The sequence below is a fragment of the Aulostomus chinensis genome, chromosome 7 (genome assembly GCF_037954235.1).
Source record: "Aulostomus chinensis isolate RoL2024-O1b breed Wild chromosome 7, RoL_Achi_v1.0, whole genome shotgun sequence".
Classification (NCBI taxonomy): Eukaryota; Metazoa; Chordata; class Actinopteri; order Syngnathiformes; family Aulostomidae; genus Aulostomus; species Aulostomus chinensis.
Genome location: NC_141326.1, coordinates 3,082,487 through 3,100,000, shown reverse-complemented (window position 1 = coordinate 3,100,000; position 17,514 = coordinate 3,082,487). Strand labels below are relative to the sequence as shown.

The following is a 17,514-nucleotide window of genomic DNA, read 5'->3' as shown; positions in this document are numbered from 1 at the left end:
TTGGATTGTGTGTATATATTTCTTGCTGTCTCTGTACTGTATGTTCTAAGTTCTTGGCAGTTTGTAGAGTAAATACTGTACATCTGCCAAAGCAAAAAAGTGTTGTATTATTTTTGTCCTGACTCCTCTGCTTGTTAAATGGATCTGGGCCAAAACTGAATGGCTTCTTGGCCCAGATCCTCCAAGAAGTCGTGAGAAATTTGGCATAGTCCTCATACTGACAGAGACACCGATGAATGACGGCTGCGGATGAAAACAACTTTGGCAGCAGTCAGTAGCCCAAAGGACGATCACTTCTCAGTAAAAAGATCTATTATTCAAAATGTAATTTGCGTAAAATGCAAATGTTAAATGTGAAATCAAATGTTCATGTCGTACATTTGTTCTCTCCTCACAGAGTGACTGTTGACTGTGGTCAGACTCCACCAGTCTGTCGCTGGTGTGTCACCATTAACATTACAATGCGGTTCAAGTGCAGGAAGCTAACAGGCTGACTCTCCATTAAGGTCTTACTCATGTGCTTTGAATACGCGGCGTACCAGTTTTCAATATGAAGCAAAAAAGCAGGGAGCACAGCAACAAGTCGCTAAAGGCAAATTAGCAATAATTCTTCTGGTCGTGGGTCTGATGCAGAGCTGAGGCACGCGCAGGTTTGGTGAAGCTGCAACTGATTCATTGTCTCCGTCTCCTAGAATTCTGAAGGAGCAAGAGGACCAAGAGAAAGAGAAGACAGTCCAGCTGGTGTGCAGCCCCTCGGACAGGAGGCGGTCCTGCTGCTAACGGAGGGACCCACGACTCCTCTTTGGTTAAATGTCCCTCCCTTCTTACCATATTTACACGTTCTTGACCTGAGGTTGAATTTAACCACCGTATTTAAATCCAACTTCAAAACTGCCGTACTGGCCGGTCCTTTTTAATCAGTGATGATCACCGTCTCCACGTCACTTTCTCACTCCACAAAGTTGTTTTGTTGTCACGTGTGAAAGTGCGTGTCCCTCTGTTGTAGCACGCCGCGTCATCAAGGTTGGTGTTGAGGAGGCAGGCTCTGCCCGCGCAGCTGAACCCTGCGGATTCATTCTGAGCTTTCACGGCGGTGCTTTTACTTCCACAGATGTCATGTACTTACTAGCAGTAATGCCCCTGCTGTTGTACTCCCATGTATCACACACGCTTTTGCACTGTTATGAACGATCTACTGAAATATTACTCCCCAACATGGTTGCAGTTTGATGATAACATTATCATCCGTTCAACTTTTCAGAGGTCAGTATCGGAATAATAACTGTGAATATGAATCCCAAATATTTATTTTGCATCTGGAAGCTTTTTTATCCACCACATGGACTTTTTATGGTGTGTATTGATCTGTTCACCCTCTGTTATACCGTACATGCATTTTTTAAACTCTGCTTTGCTTCTCCACTTTTTGTAGTACATGTTACAATAACATGAATGGTAGAAACTGATCATTTGTGTGGTGAACTGCCGTCACTACAGTCGGCTCCTCCTCATGGGCGGAGCTGACTCAACGCTGTGGGTTGTCTTGCTATGATAGGATGAATGGTGTTGACACAGATGTCTCAGTTTCTTGTGACAAAATCGTGTGTGTGTGTGTGTGTGTGTGTGTGTGTGTGTTAAGTTGATTAGCATTTCTGCCTCCTGCTTGGTGACAGTATTAATGGTCACCAGCCTCCCCGAGGGTTTGTCAGGGCTCCTGTAGTTCTTTGTCCTGTTTTAACAGATGGAAATGAAGTGATGATTATTTCTCCCCAAAGGACCAAATGAGGTATCGTGCACGTATTTGTGTCATCCAGCTCAATCGGCCTGCCAAATATTTTATGAAAATGAATGTCACTGTACTTTGTTGAGGAAGGATTTTTTGTGAAGATATTTTTGGTGAAGAGTTCTGATTATGTTGTTTGATATTCTACTGTAATCACAAGTGATGCCTCACTGCCATCGGTGTCTTGCACATAACTGTAATGTATTAAGTTAATAGAAATTTAAAATAACTTAAGAAATAAAGAATTATGTTCACGTTCCCTGCAAAGCAGCTGGTGACTTGCGTGCCTGTACAGTAGGAAGTTCCACAGCATCACCCTATAAACAATTTTGCACATTAACTTTTATTCCATTTTATATTGACATCACAATATTTGAAACGGCATATCAATATTAAAAAATAATACACGGGGAATTGTTTAATGTCCCAAATTATCGGAATAGTTGTGAAGAATCAATGTAGCCGAAGGGGATTAGAATTTGAGCAGGGAAGTCCTCATCAGAATGGACAGATTCCTAAAGGTGCAACTCCATTAAAGCTGATATTCTAAGTAATTAATACAACTTCTTACATAAAAGGTGATCATAAGAATTAATACCTACAACAATGTATTGCTTATTGGTATCAGCCAGCAGCCTCCAGCACACGGGGTGTTACTTCAACTGTGTTCAGAGAGCAGCATTCATAATGGGGGGCTTGTTGGTGGCATGCTTCATACAGTAGATGATGTCGTGTCCTCCACCGCTCCGAGTGCGAATTCTGATTACAGCGCTGAGAGGGTTCAAGAGGCAGCACAGCTGCTGTTTCAAAGATGTAATCAGAAGTATTTGCTATTGTTTGTCTTAGTTGAGGTCTGAGGCCAGCAGGAACTCAAGTCTGAGGTTTCAAAATGATTGAAAACCTCTCCTGATCATCCAGATCACGTCTGGAGTGCTGCCATCTCTCCGGTGGGCACCTTGGCGATGACAAGTAAGAGCACCGATGGAAGAGGGAACTTCATTTCCTCCTGCTTGGATACACTCTCGTGTCCCAAATGCGATTACAGTTCTGGTGATGGTGTTCATGCAGCGTTGCGACGGGCATGACTGCACATCTTATTAGGCTGAGGCCACAGTAGCACAGGGTTACTGCAGGTTTTCACATGGATTGATAGACTTTGGAGGATTTAATTGTTGGCTCATTAAGGGTAAGAGGAAAAATGATCAACAGATTTCGGAACTGTGGGTTACGCCCTGACAATTCTTGAGCGAGTGAGATCTATCGAGTCCTAAATCAAGGTTCAGGTGACTGGACTCTAGAGGAGTGTTTTCATGACACAATAGAAAAACTCTAGATGCAGCAGTGCAGAAAGAAGCAGTAACACTTCGGCACTTGGTCAAGGCATTCAGGATCTCTACACAGACGACTCGTACACTGACTACGCACACACATGACCTTTCACGTGCACATGTAGGCCTACTGAACGCACCTGCTGAAGGGTCTCCTTGGCCTCGGCGCTCAGTCGCTGTTCTCTAACATTGCTGATCCTACAGTAAATATAACTACAGTATAAATGAGAGTGGAGCTCTAAAAACAAATGATTGTCTACTTATGGGTTTAACAGCGTGGTGACAAATCAGAAAATCATTGAGATCAACCACCCCTTCAAAGGTCCAAGTAAGGACAGAAAAGAACTACTGAACAGAACACACAGGCACATCACTCCATCTCACGTACACGTACATCAATTATCAAGAACATTCATCAAGACTAAAAATATTCCTGACCTCCTTCAGTCAGTGTTACATTCAGAGTTGTTTAACAGTCAGCATCAGGAACTGCCTGTGATGTCGTCTCAGGGCCACCTCTGCCCGCCTCGCTTCCCCTCTCGCTGTCTCTGATCCAGGGAGGGTCTCTGTCTCCCTCTGGTGCTCAGGTGTCTCATCACTGGGGCACCAAAAAAACCTAACGCATCTTGTAGTCATGGGATATGGCTGCTTCACACAACTGGCCTTTAAAATCCAGCTCGAAGGTAAAGTCCAAGTCACGCTGCAGGTGGATGGAAAGAAAACAGGGATGTTTTTCAGACGGAGAGAAAGGTCACGGAGGTAAAGAGACAGGAGACAACAGCTGAGCAGAAAAACCCGCAGAAAAAGAGAAAAACATCGAAGACGAGTGTGTGCTATCAGATTTCCCAATTCAACCTTACAGCAGGCGTGAAATGAGGCCAGAATGTTCGTATCAAACAGAACAAGCTCTGCCTCTCCATCCCAGAGGGAGAAGGACACTGACAAGGTCAACAATTTAATCTGTTGTTTGTCTGAGAGTCGCTGCAGTGCTGCTGCCTGCTTGACCGTTGTCCAACTCCAAGGAGACAACAATCTGCTGCGGGCAGCCACACAGGCAGCACAGGAAATGAGTCATTTCTGAGCTGGGATGCAGTTTGGAGACAAGACAGCAACAAATCCTGTGGATCATTACATTTGCTGCATTTCATCGATGAATGTGTCTACGGTTTATCTCTCTTCCCCTGTGACTCATGGCGGCGTTTGTTGTTTCACTAAGAAATGAAGAACATGCGACTGAGCAACAACACTCACAATGTTCTTCTCATTGGGCTTCATGGCAATGCTGCCGGTGATTTCCTCTCCCCGTCGCACTGTCAAATAATCCTCCAGGTAAAACACCGTCTGCTTCCAGTGGGTGTATGGAGCGTCAGGAGCTAAGACACACACACGCACACACACACACACACACACACACACACACACACACTTAAAATCAGTTTTTAATCTTTTAAACCAGATGATTTGCTCAAGATGCTGGAGGTGTCATGCTCCATTAAACATATCAAAACCATTTTGGGGGGGATGTCATGATTTTCCTACATTTTTAAGATGATTGCTGAAGTAGCTTGACTGTGCTTGGAGGTAACCCTGCTCTCTGTCTGGGTCCCTGACATTCCTGAAAGCGCAGCATGATTGAATGCAAAACCAGTGCGATCGTTAGACTGAGCTATGGATCCCAGATCCCGGATCAAGCATTGATCAGACACTTCCACATGGATGACCTTCGTCAAACAAAGCGATCAGTACAAAACACGAAACAGCTGTTATTACCTTCTTCTTGAGTCTTGAGTCTTCTTGAGTCACTGTCCCAAACCAGGTTCCAACATTTAATGAAGGAGATAAAATACAGAAAGGACCAGGGAAGCATGTTTCTACCTGCTTCGTCTACCTGAGGTCAGAGGACAAATCAATCATTGTCTGATGTTTTCAAAAAGTTTCTGTCAGTAATGAATTCCTCCACGTCTCCAATCAATTAAACCCCGAGTGCCAGCAACTAACTGATGTCTGGGCCAAACTGAACCCTGCGCAGGAAGCAGAGACAAGCTGTCAATCCGTCGACCTCCTGTCTACCCATGTGCTTGTCAGCTGGAAAGAAAACACAAGCTGGACAGAGGAAGAGGGACGGCAGGCAGCCAGGTCCGTGTCCATCACATGGTGAGGAAATGGTGCAAAAACAGCAAAGAGCTCCTTGTGAGCTCAGGATGTCAGAGAAAGAGCAGGACTTCATTCTTGACCTCTCTACAGTTGCTCGGGTCATTTTCCATTACGGTTTGACTTTGCCTTGCCTGAGAGATACTTTTTTAGCAGGTAGACGGACTAAACCGTAACACTTGAGCCCCCAAATAAATCTTGGTATCCTCTATTGGCCTAACCAGAACTGATTGCCTCGTTGAGATTCAAAAGGTCATCTGCACTTAAATCGAGTTTCTGCCAGCTGTCCTGGGGCAACATGGCCGCTCCGCCTTTATAGACGGGTTCTTTGGGAGTTCAGAGATAAAAGGAGCTGCCAATCAGCTCTGCTGCAGCACAGACCTGCTTTGGCTTTTTTGGGCATAGTTCAATAAGGACTTTGACAAGGCGGCTGTGCTTCTTATGGTAATTCAGCAGATGACATGGCATTTCTACTGAGCGGCATGAATTCTAATCTTTGACCTCTGCTTGTCTGTCAGTCTTTGGCTGGGAGACATCGCTGTCCTTCAGGACTTTATGAGAAATCAATGACACACATTTAATCTTTGTGTGTAATTTTAGATGCGTATCTTAAAGTTTAGATGGTCAAAGAACCTTCAATACTCTCCTGACAGATAAATGTGCAGAAAATCAATAGCAGGGAAATTAAAAGAATTAGTGGCGAAAGCTCACTTTCCTGTGTAGAGAGAATAATTATCAAGACACGATTTGATAAAATATTATGAATGAATATGTGCAACAATTGATATATTCTGGTTTACATGTCTGTTTTCTAAAACGTTGTCTTTCACTTCCACCCCCACTAGAGGTCAGTCACACTCCAGTGACTGGGCACCACTCATCAGTATTCCAGCAGATCCAGCACCTTAGCTCATGCCAATCAGCCCGAGCTGAACAGCTCTAATACGCAGAGACAATGTTGTTAGCTGCAGTCATGCTGCCTTTATAACCTCATCACAGGCCACATTACAGCAGGGTCTTTGATGCTAAAGTACATCCAAGCACCATGAGGACGCATGGCAGAGCCAGTTGACACGCAGAACTTCTCCACAACCTGCCTGCCTGATGAACTTCTGAATGTCATTATCTAGAAAACATAACCATGTTAATTATTCATGTGGACGCCAGCCCGACTCTTCCAGGGCCATATAAGCCCCATTAAGCCGTGGCCGGGGTTTGAGCCCGTTAACTCTCTTTGACCTCAGCTAGAATGACGCGCAGGCTGTGAGGACTCGGTCTCAGGCACCAGGGAATATGTGCTCCAGTTGATTCAGGATCTTTGTCGCTGTTTCAGTTCCAAGCACAGTTACTCTACATCCTTGCATTATTCTGGTAAGTGCTTGCAATGAACATGAAATATACCCTAAAATTCCCTCTGACATCAAGCTGGACACTTTGGGAGCCGTCTGGCAAGGAAACTTCAGAATTAGTACTTGACCTTTACCTCGAATGCTGGACTGACTCCACATGAGTTGTCTGTTTTAATATCTTTCCTGTTCATTTCAGCAAAACTGATCAAATATCGATTCTCCTGAACAACCTTGAGTGACCTGCTGTATGTGTCCTCTAGGGGGTGCTGTTCTCCTGCTTTACTCAAATCTCTGGGTGAAGAAATGTCAAACACAGTGAAGACCCCCACTGTCCTCCCTGCTCAGGCTGCGTGCGCCGTCCTACCGGTGGAGAAGCCAGTCTTCTTGTGGCATTTGGTGAACTCTATGTTGAAGTAGGTGACCAGCGCGTGGATGTAGTCGTTCCTCTGGATCTGCAGGCAGAATGTCGACGTGAAGGAGAGGTCCTCCGACTTTACAGTGTAGATGTCCACCTCCTGTAAGCAGAAAGAGATGGATGCTGCTCACACACACGCTCTCTCACAGTGGTCAAAGATCTCCTGGTTCAGCTCTTGCTCATTAATCAACACGAGTTCATTTATGACTAACCAACAGTCAGCCAATGTGTCATTTATGCGAGTGGGACCATGCGTTCTTCGAGAGAGTATGAAACCTCTTCCACTTTTATTTTCTATTATGTCTGGATTTACTTTTCAATTTCAATTTATTTCAATTAATTAAGAAACATATTTAATTTATATAAGAAAACAAGAAATTTGCAGATTCATAAAGTAAAACCTTTAATTTGGGGAAATGCGGGGTAATAAGGGGCCGTATTCTTTAAAAGTCAGGCTGCATTATAAAGTGGTGCCTGATATAATTTACTGATTGGATTCGCACGTAACTGGCGACCCATCCAGGGTGAACCCCGCCTCTCACCCGTTGACGCTGGGATAGGCTCCAGGCCCCCCGCGACCCTTAATGTAGGAATAAGCGGAAGACAATCCATCCATCCATCCATTAACACGTAGAAATGACCTGTTGCTTACAACAGTAACTAATGTTAATCAATGGCCCCATTAATGCTCCTTCTATTGCTGTAGGAAACCCAAACCGCTCTCAAAATTTAAAATCAAACGTGTTGATGGTTGAACAAAAGAAGGCTGCATGAGCTTTCAAAAGTTTCCTTCAGACTGCAGCATTCTGGCCTAAAATGTAGGTAGATGATGACTAAAATCTAAAAATGTACCAGATTTGTGATTCCATGCATGAAATAGTAAGGAAACCACATGAGGGACCAACATGAGGGCAAACATTATGGTGCCCAGCTGTTAAAAGGGCCCTATTCTGCAATGAGAATGGTGGGAGGAGCACAGCAGGCCTGTGGTCATCCTGGGGCTCAGACTGTTGTCACACTCCAGGTGTCAACCACACACGGCGCTGGGTCCCAAATCCATTCACCAGTCAGTCGGATCCCTCATTGTCAGCCCGCCCATGTTCCAAAAGAGAGCACGTTGCACTAAATCCTGGATTACTGTCATTTGAATGGACTTGTGCTAACACATGCTAGCCTCAGGGGCAGTCGCTCCCCTGAAGCCCGTCCCTGTGGGTACCGACGGAGACACAGGTGGGATTTCATCGGGGCTCATATACTGCCAGCTTTAACAGATACGCTGTGCTGGCTTGTTGGACCCAGCGGCAGATGCAGCAAAGGGACGAGCCTCGTTTTGACACTAAAAACAATTCAGTATTAATGTGAGGTTCCCCCTGCTGCCTGTGCATGCAGAACATAACCACTCTCATAAACACATGTACCAGAAATACTCCAGCCAAGCTGTATAAACCTCACAAAGTCATATTTCACTGCTTACTATTTGCAATTACTTTTAAGGCAAAATAAAACTTTTAAGAGCGCCATCACACAGGCTGTTATTGTGAAATTAATTACTTCCGCATTGATTACCAAGTTTCGATCAGCAGTCTAATAACACGAGGTCCTGTGTGAACGCGACCTCGGCGACATAGCCTGAATGAGGTCATTCAGAAATCCATTTAAAGCTAAGAAAGCTTCTTGGTGATTCTCCACAGTCTGAGATTTTACTTTTAAAATAAACCCAACTGATGACTGTTTGTCGTGGCGTTTCTGAAATATTTAAAATCTGCTGTCACGGATATCAAAGCTAAAACAGCTGCCTTGTAACTACCCCCCCTCACAAAAAAAAACAGGCTGAAATCAAGCTCTGATGGTGCAGCAAGTGAGGCAGAAGCAGCCAATCAGTGGCTGTGATAGGGAGGTCACTATGACGATCAGGAAGACGAGAGGACCTGCGACTGACAGGCATGACGCCGCAGCCCAGTCGCTCTACCAGTCACGCCGCAGAGCCGCACATCAAGGTCCCACCTCAGTCTTTACAGAGATGCTGTGGTTTCCTGCCCAGATGCAGACGGCGTGAAGGGGCAGTAAAACATCTTGAGGGCTCAGTGAGAGGTGCCGGTGGAGAAAACCTCCAGCTACATTTAGTTGCTCATCTGGAGACACGCCAACATGTTATTTTCCCCGTATGCCAGATTAGCCTGCTGAATGAGAATTTGTCAGTCGATCAGATAACATCAATATTTCACTGACCTTGACCAGGCAGGAGTTGGTCACCACCTGTTTGGGGTCCACTACGTCGACCAGCGGTTCCTTCATCGCCACGTTGCGGATGCAGGTCATGTCAAAGCCGTACACGTTCTCCCACCCTGGAAATGCAACATCATGACTGCAACATGTGACACAACTTCACTCTGTCTGAGTTTGTTTGCTGGGTGGAGAGAGAAAAGTGTGATGTGCGACCCTGGAGTTCGACCTCCTGTCATTTTGAAGCATTTTGACAGATGAAAGTCACTTTGTATTCCAGGATGAATTGTAAGCATAAGCCTCCACACTCACACGCCTATCCTTACTGCTCATGATCCCATAAATTATTCATTCAGCTCCTTAAGATACGTGTGCGTGTGAGAGCAACACCTCCATCATGGCCCAAAAAGAGAGAAGTACTTGAGGGCTGTTATTTGTGGAGCTGCTGATAATGAACAGGTCACATATCCCTGAGGACTTTGTAAATGGGCTGCATTTGCATTTCTGGCTTCTTATTTAAGTAAGACAGTGGTAACCTGGAGTAGCACTAATGATCGCAGTGTGCTCCAGTGTAGCGGCATGCTGCAGGAGGCGGCTCCAGCTCTAAGGGTCATTGAGGCCATCAGCCTGCAGAGGAGGAAGCTGAGGTGGACTCATTTCAGTCAGGCTATGCAGAAACCGTCCCAGCGTCAGACTAAACTAAGTAAAAGTACATGGGAGGAAAGTTTTACAGCCTAGTGAGCCAATGTGATATGACGTTGGTCTTATTTGGTGCAGTGTTGTTGTGTAACATCCCAGATGTACGGGGGAGTGAGAGTTAGAGGCCGATGGGCTATTGTTCTGTGCTTGTTGTCGTCGAGGTTATTAACACTGACTTTTTCTCTGTTTTGTCCAGAAGCAAAACATCGCCCACAGTCCTCCTGCTGGGGTAAGAGTGGGATGATGATGATGAAGAGCCTTGGTGACTTACAACATGAATTATCGCCTCCAGAGCTGCGCTTGAAGAAAACATGAAAATAATTTGCAGAGCTGAGCAGGTTGTGAGTACACCGAGGAGGAGTGGGACAAACTACATCCACTCCTCTTTCAGAGACATCGGCTCTATTTTAATCATGGCACAAACTGGTGCTCCGTCAAGCGTCATCACTGGTTTCAAGCTGGCACATCTGACGTTTTCACACCAAGCGTCCTCGCCCTTGAACTGGCAACTGAACTGGTGCTCCATCTGCACCAATGGGTGCTTCAGTATGTGAATGAGGCTGGTCTTTGGTCAGTGGTGTTCCATGTGAAATGACATCTAACGACGCATCAGTCAGACGAGCAGATGTGCAGCACTGCATCGTGGTTCTGCTGACGCTGATGTGGAAACGCTGGAGGGTTCGTTCCTGCAGGTGAGAGGTGCTTACTTCTCCTTCGGTGAATGTGTGTGCCACTGAAATAGCAACACGCCAAGTCCTGGTGTAACCCGGGCTTTAAAGAGAACGACACAAGGCTCTCCGACCGGTTTGAGTGATGTCACACCTGAAACACACCTATGAATAATCAGGTGTCTAATTATGAGGGGCCCTGGTTAGATACAGTACCAAAATGAGGCGAAATGCTGGTCACATGCATCGTGCAATCCACCAAACACCTACCCCCATAGATGGCTTAAATAAGGCCCATAATCACATGAGTACACATGCGCGCGCGCACACACGCACACACACACTCACACACACACACACACAAACACTTTTACATTGAACTCACAGTGTATCTTGAAGTCTTTATACTGCCGGTCCTCTATGGCCACCACGTACAAAGATGCTCTGTCAGGAAACATTAATCCTCCTGGTTTCTATTTGACAAAGCCAAGAACACAGCGGTTAATTCTGGACACATCAGCTCTGTAACGTGAAGTCCTCCCTCTTTTCATGATATGTAACTGCCATTTTCTAGTTCATGATGCAACAATCCTGACAGCGCCCCAACTCCACTAACAGAAGAGGTCTTCATGCTTCTTTTTGAACAGGAATAGTTTGTATTTGTTATTAGAGTTTTTAATGTATTTGCTGATGTTTTTGTGTTTTAGTATTGTTTTCTTTCACAAAAATTTTATTTGGGACATAAAACAAATAAATAGGAAAGAAACATAATATAACAGTGCTATTGCTCATACTTTCACACGTGTTTGTTCAAATAAGGACGTCGTCAACATTTTTTGAGGTTAATCTGTAACCACCACTGTGTAAATTTTACTCATGAAGTGTGTGTCCGATATTTTTCACATTCTAGGAGTGATCTTTGAATCTACAAATTCTTCATGCTAATCACTCTTAATGGGTGCATTATCAGTGTCATAACAGGATCTCAAAATGACATTAAAATCATTCGTTTTATCATCCAAATACGCCAGTTTTCACACTTTTTCTCTATTTTCTCTTTCATCTAAATTATGCTCTTATGTAGATTAATTTGGCAGAATTATAAATCCATCCATCCATTTTCTACTGCTTCTCCTGTTAAGAGTCGCGGGGGGTGGAGCCTATCCCAGCAGCCTTCCCCCTGGACAGGTCACCAGTCCATGGCAGGGCCAACACATAGAGACAGACAACCACTGGCTCTCCCAGCCACGCCTACGGTCAATTTAGAGTCTGGATTAACCTGGTCCCTCTTGATGTCTTTGGACTGTGGAGGAAGCCGGAGTACCAGAGAGAACCCAGCAGGAACAGGGAGAACATGGAGACTCACACAGAAAGACCCCGTGCTCCAGCCGGGGCTCAAACCCGGAACCTTTTTCTGTGAGGCGACAGTGAGGACCACTGCTCCACCGTGCCACCAGAATTATAAATATTTGCCGAAAATAAAACTAAAGTAGATTGGCATACATTCAAATGCAATATATTCATAATCCACACACCCACACCCAGTCACACAGTACACACACACACACACACACACACACACCAGCCACTTGTCCCTTGCAAAGATGACCGTGTTGAGCATGGACTCATAGAAGAGGCAGTAGCCCATCCACTCCGATATGATGATGTCAACCTTCTCGACAGGAAGCTCCATCTCCTCCACCTTACCTTGGAAGATGGTGATCACTGAAACACACAACAGACCGTGGTGTTCATCCTCCACAAGAGCCAGGTAGGAAGGTAGGTAGGTGGGTCAGGGACCCAGCTAGTTAGCTCAGCACAATGAATGGTAGTGGATGGGAAGTGTTAGCAGACCTCTGTCACAAGTTATCAACTTCTCTTTTTAATGAAACGTCTTTGTCTGCATTCATAGTTTTTGCAGTTTTTAATTTTGAAGTGAAATAAATACCTGGAACTACTTTCCTGACTGGGCTCGAGGATTTTACTTAGCACCTCAAAACTTCATCCAGCAAAATGAAACATCTGTTGAAGCAGAGTACATGGAGGAGAACATATTTGGACGGCTCATTGGAAGCACTGGAAGAAATCCCAGCTCATAATTCAGAATGAAAATGAAATATTTCAAATATTCACGTGACAGAAATCAACACATCGATCCGTTTGCTACAACTACAGTTGTGGAAAACTGGACCACACTTCCGTGAAGTGATACTTCAGTGTATTTTTGTGCGACAAAGAAGCAATAAAACAGAAACGTGTGTCTGTTCCACTTTGGCTGAGTGTTCTTGTTACTACCAGCGGCCCGGCTGGGATCCTCGTGCTGCCTGGATGAGCTGACGCCAGCTTTGTTTGTTCTGTCTTGGTAGGAGGTTACTCAAGTGTGACATGAGAGAACGACACGTGAGCCCTGATACTCTCTCACTCCAAGGGTCTCTCTGCTGTCCCCCTCACACCGGAGCCCACCCAGCGTTATCTCTCTCACTTACCTGCATACTTGATATTCTTCAGTCTGGTACTGACAGTGTGTTTTATGAAGCTATTATTGAAGTTTGTCAGAAACTTGGCAGTAAATTCATTTTTTTAAATTGCAGGGGGCAAAAAAAGTTTATGCTTTGAAGTTACATAATTTGGAAATGAATGCAAATGAGCCAGTTCAGAGCAAAATGGAACGATAAACACACAATTCAGTATTCAAGCATCGTGGAGCTGAGGACGTGAACCCCTCTTCTTCAATTTCTCAGACAAGTCAGCAACTGCAACCTCGAACCTCCATGGCTGCTCTGTTTCACTGCAAATAGCAAACAAAAATATCATAATCCTCCAAACATGAAGAGGAAGGCTTGTGCTCTTACCGCTGTCGAGGTGGTTGGACTTGATGATCCTCTCAGAATACTCCGATATACTGGAACACTCAATCTGACAAGGAAAAAGAAAAAATGACCAACCAACAGTGGGAGTCAGATGGGATGTATGAGGTGAATGTCATGTTCCGATATCATGTAGACTCATAGAACGCTTAAATTATCACCGCAACAGTACGCTGATGTTTCCTTTAAGAGCCCTTTCACATCTGCCCCCTTCGGACTTCCCGTTTTTTTCAACCAAAATCTGGTGTGAAAGCTCCTCCACACCATGGCCCAGACCAAAAAACTGGACCATGTTCCTCTAAAAACTGTCAGGACTCTATCCACTTCCAAGTGGTGTTGTTTGTTCGAGGTGTGAAAAGAAATATAGGCGTATAATATAGAAAGGGTCTGCTAGGGGGGGATGAAAGGTTGCCTTTTTTTCCTCAAACTGGTCATACATGGATGGGAATAAAAAGGTGAGTAACCGCTCTGCTGTAGTTCCACATGATCACAAGACACCCCAGCTCCTAGTATCACGCTGGGCAGGAAGGAGGTTGATAGAATTGCAGGAGTTCTCAGAGTCAAGGGTGAGCAGGTTAATAACATGGGTGACATATAAATGTGGCAAAAGTTCAAATTCAAATTACTGACATGCACTGCACAACCCCTGAGGGTTGAAGCCACATGGAGGAAGAGAGGACACGCGCCATGTGGTTAAAGGTGTCGCGGTGGAGTTGAGCTGGACTCGGTTCTGACTGTTGTTTACAATGTTTGGTGCACCTGAAAAAGTGACGGTGTGAAAGCAAACCGGAGCGAATTAGAAATGAGCGAGCGGTGTGAACGTGATGCAACATTCAGCGAAGCTCTTCTCCTCACTTAAACACTCACTCAAGGTTTTTTGAGGTTATTTAAATTGTGACATTTGTTACTAATGCATTCCCGTTTTTAACAGTGAGAACTGTCCCACAGGGCCAAGGCCCTTTTGAGGAAACAAGGGCACAAACCTACAGTCTGACTGAGGTAACGGGGAGGTGCCCAACCCCCCGGGCCAGGCCCGGATCTGCACTGCTGATGTCATGCGACATGCAGTGCGTTTCAGGTGTTACTGAATGATGCCTGGTCAAAAATTGAAAAGTTTATCAGCAAGTGGGGATCCAACACATTTATAGAGCATTTTAACTCATAAACAAGAAAACAGCATAAGCAGTATAATGTTGCACATTATTTTTTTAATGGGTCTGTAATTACTGTTTTTTTTTTAACATCTGGTGGGCCAAACCAAACCCAGGGGCCCCATTTTGGGCAACCCAAGTTAGTTAGATTTCAGCATGGCTTCTTTAACTTGTGTACCATTTCATCTACAGAGAACTAAAATAATCTTCGAGGAGGAGTGGACACGTAAACGTAAAGAGGCTTTTAAAGAGAAGGGATGAGGAGAGCGAGAGCGAACGTTTCATGAGTGAGCCGAGAACAAAGAGAGAGACTGAGAGAAATAAAACTTCTGGCGCCTTCATTCGAAAGCAGCAATAAACACCCATTAAACTCACAGCAGATCCCTTAGCAGTAGAAAGCATCCCTGTCCTCCTCATGCATTCTTCATTCATTCATTCATTACATCTCCTAACTCAAAAATCAGAGTCGGTGAAGACAAAGGAAGACAGGATGTCCCTCCAGCCATTGTGCTGTCTCTCTAACGTCACCACACAGTTGTTCAATCTGCAGTTCTTAGTTTATTTCTGGAATTAATTTCTCTGCTGCCACAGTTCCTGGAATGTTCAAGTCAAAATATTTTGTTATATTAGAAATTTGGAAAGGCCGAGTGGGGTTTTCAACAGCTCATCCCTGTCGATGCTATCAGGAGCCTTCTGTAAGTCACTGATGGTATTCATGATTCCCGCTGCAGTCCCTTGGGTCGTGTTCAGTCCCTGAGGGATTTTTCAGTATTTATTCAACTGTTTGATTTGAAATCAGACAGCAGGGTTTATGTCAGAGCCCTGGTGATGATCGCTGCAGCCATCCAGACTCACGCAGGTAAACTCTCCGGGGTAGAACCCAGCTCATCTTGTTTAATGTGACTATATTTACAGTACGAGGGCAGGGGGGTGGTCAAATCCAGCTTGACTGAGACGTTGGGGTGACCACTCATCTGCTACCAGCTATAACCTGATGGCCCTTCAACTTCTGGCTCCATTTTCATATTGCAACGGCATCTCAGCTACTCCTACCCCCCCCCCCCCCCCCGGCTTGTGGCTTGTCTGAATCAATATCTGCAACCATTTCTTCCAGCAGCCTCCTTGAACAATTTCCACCTCAGCCTCGGTACATCCAAGCTCGCACGCAGGTTTTACACTTCCTGGTCCGCCCCTCAACTCCACACTGATTTATGAAGGCGTGAGCAACAAAGAACATAATGAAGTTGTTCATGAATAAACTCATGACCCCTCCAGGCAGCAGCTCTGTGTCAGTGCCTCGCAGGCTCTTACAGCATCAGGGAGTCGGAGGGTATAGGTTTTCACATCAGCGTGTACACAGTGTTCCATCTTCCAGGGACTTGGTCGGCAGCGTGGGGACGTATTCATGCAGTGAGAAATCCATCTGGTGGTAATCAAGGACAGGACTCTGGGTGCTCTAGGTCGTTAAAAGGTAAAGCCAGTCTGGGACCCGTGTGGAGGCTGAAAAAACACGCTCGGTTCAGGTGGCTCCATGTAAGAATGAGGTCTTGGGGTTTTTTCTGCTTGTTTTTAGGTCCGACTGCCTCCGTTCATCTCAACACAAAGGGATATTTTATAATGCATCAAGGCCTTGCAGTGAGTGTGGTGAGGTTTAGGCCCGAGGAAACACTAGTTAGGGATGGTGATGACTGGACTTAAATTCTATTCTTGTATGGAGGAAATCCTGCATGTGCCACTCTGGAGGAGCTGAAGCACAGAACGCTGTACCTCTTCCTCCCTCGGTCCATGTCGCTCATTTATCACAGTCAATTCTTAGAGCTATCCAAAGCCAGTGCAGTTATATGAAACCTGAGATGAAGGCTGGGACTTCGTTTGAGGTAAATGGATCAGTTCAATGTTTAAACATTACTCCTCATTTTGTTCCTGAAAAGAAAAAGGAAATGCATTTTTAATAAAGAGACAAGCAAACCCTCCCTGCATAACCTATAAACAAGCTGGTATATCAGACGAGGCGAGTTTTCCCTGTGAATTCAAACTGAAAATATGATTCCATTTTCCTTCACTTTGTTTTCTTTCTTTTCATTCTAGTAGGTTGTTTTTCCTCTCTTGCTGGAAGACTCCAGTGTATGTCGGCGCCCACAGTCACTCCGCTCCATTAGTTGTGTTCAGAGATGATCTGAGTTCGCCCGATGAGAGTTTTGTCGCTTTTGTGAGGATCAGAGAAAAACCTCAGAGGGAAATTTAGTAGCATGACTTTTGATAGCAGGCGCTTTGAATCCTTCAGTAAGAAGCCCCCTCCCCAGTTATGACCCCCTGGGCAGACGTGGTTGTTCTGCCTACCTCATACTTACGTGAGAGACTTCACACTGGAGTTAATTGACAGCCACTGGTGCCACACTCTGATGGCTGAGACTATGGTCGACCCGGGATAACATTCATTCTGGAATCACACTCTGCCTCCCAGCTGAGGTACTGCCAGCTCGCCCACGTGTGTAGAGGCAGTCCAGTCCTTCTGCCTATTAGAGGTGTGGCCAGTATTGCTGCTGGTGGTGGCCGTAGTCCTCCCTCTGCATGTCTGTCAACCGTTCAGACGCAAGGCCAACAGAGCAGCCCATTGCAGAGCAGCCCATTGCAGAGCAGCCCATTGCAGAGCAGCCGTAGATCCGTGTTTACTTGCTGGTCTGTGCATGCGTGCATCAACTGTGATGTTGCATGAAAAGGGAAAAGGTCTCCAGCTCCCTCATCTAAAAGTCAGCGATGCCTCATCACTTTCTGAGTCTGTGGGAAGAGACAATGAGGTGTGTGTTCGTTGAGGTGTGTTTCGACTCCCTCGCACGCTGCACCTCACACCTCTCATTAGTGTCTCTGGCGCTGAAGACA

General features: G+C 45.3%; 2 protein-coding genes across 7 annotated transcripts in view; one reads left to right on the top strand and one right to left on the bottom strand.

The window, feature by feature from the left end:
• cracr2aa (calcium release activated channel regulator 2Aa) overlaps positions 1-2,041 on the top strand; it is a 20,004-nt gene extending 17,963 nt beyond the window's left edge. For 4 of the 5 annotated variants that reach the window (XM_086208159.1, XM_086208160.1, XM_086208162.1 and 1 more), the window contains exon 17: positions 693-2,041. In XM_086208159.1, the coding sequence (XP_086064285.1) occupies positions 693-917 (225 nt within the window). In that variant the 3' untranslated portion in view covers positions 918-2,041. The remainder of the gene's footprint in view (positions 1-692) is intronic. The other variant, XM_086208163.1, reaches the window with a different exon arrangement.
• A 79-nt stretch (positions 2,042-2,120) lies between these two features.
• The window catches only part of prmt8a (protein arginine methyltransferase 8a), a 30,429-nt gene continuing 15,035 nt past the window's right edge, over positions 2,121-17,514 (bottom strand). For both annotated transcript variants that reach the window (XM_086208157.1, XM_086208158.1), the window contains 7 exons: positions 13,469-13,532; positions 12,199-12,341; positions 11,002-11,089; positions 9,256-9,371; positions 6,976-7,126; positions 4,363-4,484; positions 2,121-3,811 (listed from right to left, as the gene is read on the bottom strand). In XM_086208157.1, the coding sequence (XP_086064283.1) occupies positions 3,728-3,811; positions 4,363-4,484; positions 6,976-7,126; positions 9,256-9,371; positions 11,002-11,089; positions 12,199-12,341; positions 13,469-13,532 (768 nt within the window). In that variant the 3' untranslated portion in view covers positions 2,121-3,727. The remainder of the gene's footprint in view (positions 3,812-4,362; positions 4,485-6,975; positions 7,127-9,255; positions 9,372-11,001; positions 11,090-12,198; positions 12,342-13,468; positions 13,533-17,514) is intronic.